Here is a 4,061-nt window from a genome sequence, read left to right as displayed (position 1 = left end):
TTCAGACCTGTTGTACATAGGGTCACTATGAGTGGCAAGCAACTTGATGTCACATAACAACAGTCACCACAACCACTTTATAACATGGTATTTGCTGCCCTTCCAAGCATCATGTCCTTTTCCAAGGAATATCCTTCCTAGCAATGTGCCTAAAGTGTGTGAGGTGAAGTTTCATCATTCTTGCCTCCAAAGGGCACTCTGGCTGCTCCTCTCCAAGACATATCTGTTTGTTCTCTTGGCCTTCCATGAGATGTTCAGTGCTCTTCTCTGACACCACAGCTCAAAGGCTTCAATTCTTTTTCTGTCATCCTTATTCATTGTTCAGGTCTCAGATGCATAGCAAGAAACCAGAAAGACTATGGCCTGAATCAGATGCCCCTTAGTCCTCAAACTAACATCATTACTCCTCAGTAATTTGGAGAGGTCCCTAATTGCAGATTTTCCCAGTGCACTGTGTCTCCTTATTTCTTGACTGCTAGTACCAGAGGTGTTAATTGTGGATACAAGACAGATGAAGTTGTTGACAGTTCCAGTCTTCTCTCCATCCATCATGACACTACCTGTTGGTCCAGTGGTAAGAATCTTTGTTTTCTTGACATTGAGATGCAGTCCATACCAAAGGCTGCATTCCTTAATCTTCTGCAACAAGTGCTACAAGTTCTCCTCACTTTTAGCGAACAAGATTTTGTTATGTTTGAATAATCTATGTATGTTTTAATCTATGTATGTTTTACTATGGCCTGAATCAGATGCACCTTAGTCCTCAAACTGACATCATTACTCCTCAGTAATTTGGAGAGGTCCCTAAATGCAGATTTTCCCAGTGCACTGTGTCTCCTTATTTCTTGACTGCTAGTACCTGCTTGCTGATACGGAAGAGGACCTGAAGCACCTGCTGCAGAGGGTCAATGACTGCAGCCTCCAATATGGATTGAGGCTCAATGTCAAGAAGACAAAGATTCTCACCACTGGACCAATTGGCAGCATCAGGATGGATGATGAAGAGATTGTGATTGTACATAGCTTTAGTTTGTTTGGCTCCACAGTCAACACTCTTGGCACCAGCAGCCAGGAAATTAAAAGGCGCATTGCCATGGGAAAGTCTGCTGTTAGGGACCTCTCCAAAGTACTGAAGAGCAATGGTGTCTCTCTGGAGACTAAGGTGCATCTGATACAGGCCATGGTCTTCGCAATCACTTGTTATGCATCAGAGAGTTGGACAGTGACCAAGGAGGATAGAAGGAGAATTGATGCCTTTGAGCTGTGGTGCTGGAGAAGAGTATTGAGAATACCATGGACTGCTAGGAAAACAAACAGATTTGTCCTGAACAGGGTTAAACCAGGTGGCTCCTTAGAGGCAAGGATTCTGAGGCTCCGTCTAACATACTTCGGACATGTTGTGAGGAGAGACCTGTCCTTGGAGAAGAACATCATGCTTGGGAGGGTGGAGGGACGGCGCAGGAGGGGAAGACCCTCTATGAGGTGGATTGATTCAGTGACTGGGATAATTGGGATGGGAGTGTCAGAGACAGTGCGATTGGCACAGGACAGAGTGGAGTTTAGGGCTGTTGTACATAGGGTCGCTATGAGTCGCAAGCGACTCGACGACACATAACAACAACAACATGTATGTTTTTGTTGTTATGTGCTGTTGAGTTGCTTATTACTCATAGCAACCCTACATGCAAGAGCTCTGAAGCCTGCTCTGTCCTGAGCCAGTCTCACTGACTTTGACACACCTATCCCCATTGTCCTAAATACTGTATCAATCATCTCATCCAGAGTCTTCCTATTCTGTGCTGTCCTTCCGCCCTTCTGAGCGTCATGTCCTTCTCCAAGGATCAGTCCCTCCTGGTGACATGCCCAAAATATGTAAGAGAAAGCTTCAAAATCTTAGCCTCAGAGAGAAACTTGGTTTCACTCTCTCCAAGACAGACCTATTGTTTTCTTGGCAGTCCATGGTATGTTCAGAACTTTTCTCCAGCACCACAACTCGCAGGCAACAATTTTTCTGTCATCCTTAGTCATTGTGCAGCTCTCTGAAGCATAGCTAGTAATTGAGAAGATCGTGGGCTGAGTCAGGTGCACCCTAGTCTCTAGACTGACATCATTGTTTCTCAGTATTCTGGAAAGGTCCCTGACAGCAGATTTACCTAATTGAATTCATCTTTTGATTTCCTGACTGCTGGTGCCAAGAGTGTTGATTGTGGAACTGAGCAAACTGTTAACAACCCCAATCTCTTCTCCCATCCATCTTTGTGTTGCCAGTTGGCCCAGTGGTGAGAATCTTTGTCTTCTTGATGTTGAGCTTCAGTCCTTGATCTTCTGCAGCAAACACTTCAGGTCCTCCTTATTTCAGCAAGCAAGGTTGTGTCATCTGCATAATGTAGGTTGTTGATGAGTCTTCCTCCAATCCTGATGCCACTTTCTTCCTCCTAAATCCCAGCCTTCCAAATGATCTGTTCTGCAATCCCAGCCTTCCAAATGATCTGTTCTGCATATAGATTGAAAAGATTTGGAGACAGGATGCAGCCCAGACCCACTGCCTTCCTGATTTTGAACCATGCAGTGTTTCCCTGCTCTGTTCTGAGCATTGATTCCTGTTCCAAGTATAGGTTTTGCATAAGCACAATCAAGTGTTCTGGGATTTGTATTCTTCTCAGAGTCAGCCGCAGTTTGTTGTGATCCACACAGTCCAATTCCTTTACATAGTAAATGAAACACAGATGAGTATTACTCTGATACTCTTTGTGTTCTACCAAGATCTATCTGACATTGGCAATAGTGTCTCTAGTGCCATGGCCTCTTAAAAAACCCAGCTTGTATTTCTTGGAGTTCTCTGTCAATGTACTGTTCCAGTTGTTTCTGAATAATCTTCAGCAGGATTTTGCTTGCAAGTGATATTGTAAGATAATACTACACTCTGTAGGATCACCTTTTTTTTGGAATGGGAATAAATATGGATCTCTTCAGTCAGTTGGCCAGGTAATTGTCCTCCAGATTTCTTGGCATCCATTTTGGTCTTTTCTTCTTCCTCTGTCTTTGTAATGACCTTTTGCATTCTTCATGGATGATATTCTTGATATCCTCCCCACAGCTCATCTGGTCTTCATTCACTAGTGCTCAAGGCCTCAAACCTGTTCCTAATTTGGTTTTTGAATTCAGGTGGGATAGCGTCAAGGTCAAATTTTGATTCCTGTGGATTTGATTTTACCTTCTATAGCTTTAATTTGAACTTGCATATGAGTAGTTGATGGTGGCCTCATTTTCACTGCTGATACTGAAGTTCTCCAATCATTTCTTCTACAGACGTAGTCTATCTGATTCCTGTGCATACCATCAGGTGAAATCTACATATAGAGAAGGAAAAGGAAAGGAGGGGAAGAGAAAGAGTGAGACAGAGAGAGAGACAGAGAAGTGTTAGTGGTTTGAAGCTACCCAGCAGCTCTGGGTGATTCATTACCATGAAGATTACAATGTGGGAAATGCTATCAGATATTTCTACTCTGTCATACAGGATTGCTGTGAGTTTTATTTGTCTCAACAGCACACGACAACAATAACACCCATATGAATAATAAAGGTTTATTTTTTAAAAAATTTAAATAGGAACTGTTAGTTGACTTGTATATTAGTAGATCGTGTGCGACAGAGATATGTCAAGACCACAAAGGTGCTAGGCAAGCACGGAGGTTCAGGAAACTCTGGAATAGGGAGAAGGATTTGGGCTCAGTTAGGAAGAGCTTTCTAGTTGTGCAGGTTGTGTGGGGGTGACATGTGTCGTGTGTACTTCTGTAGCTGTGCAGAGAGACTGGACAGTCCTTTTGAAGAGTATGGTGTGGTGCAATTCATGGGTTGATAGGAGCTGTGATCAGATGTCTCTCTTTGTCTGGGACCAGGCTTTCCTCCGCTTCAGGCCACATGAATATAATCTGGACATCCCTGAGGGGCCTGTGGCCCAATACAGCCACTTGGCGAGAGAGCTGCAGCTTGGAGCCTTCCTGGAGTTTGTAAGTGGAACATCTAGAGTCTCTCTCTCTCTCTCTCTCTCTCTCTCTCTC

The 4,061-nt window shown here is 43.8% G+C and overlaps 1 protein-coding gene across 1 annotated transcript in view; it reads left to right on the top strand.

Annotated features, from left to right (window-relative positions):
• Positions 1 to 4,061, top strand: part of ARHGEF37 (Rho guanine nucleotide exchange factor (GEF) 37) — a 59,299-nt gene that overhangs the window by 42,947 nt on the left and 12,291 nt on the right. Inside the window, exon 7 of the mRNA XM_006893750.1 lies at positions 3,900 to 4,010. Within this exon, the coding sequence (XP_006893812.1) occupies positions 3,900 to 4,010 (111 nt within the window). The remainder of the gene's footprint in view (positions 1 to 3,899; positions 4,011 to 4,061) is intronic.

The sequence above is a fragment of the Elephantulus edwardii genome, unplaced genomic scaffold (assembly GCF_000299155.1).
Source record: "Elephantulus edwardii isolate Elephantulus edwardi_28Jun2011 unplaced genomic scaffold, EleEdw1.0 scaffold00130, whole genome shotgun sequence".
NCBI lineage: Eukaryota > Metazoa > Chordata > Mammalia > Macroscelidea > Macroscelididae > Elephantulus > Elephantulus edwardii.
Note: the sequence above shows the minus strand (reverse complement) of the source record. Positions and strands in the feature narration are given on the sequence as shown.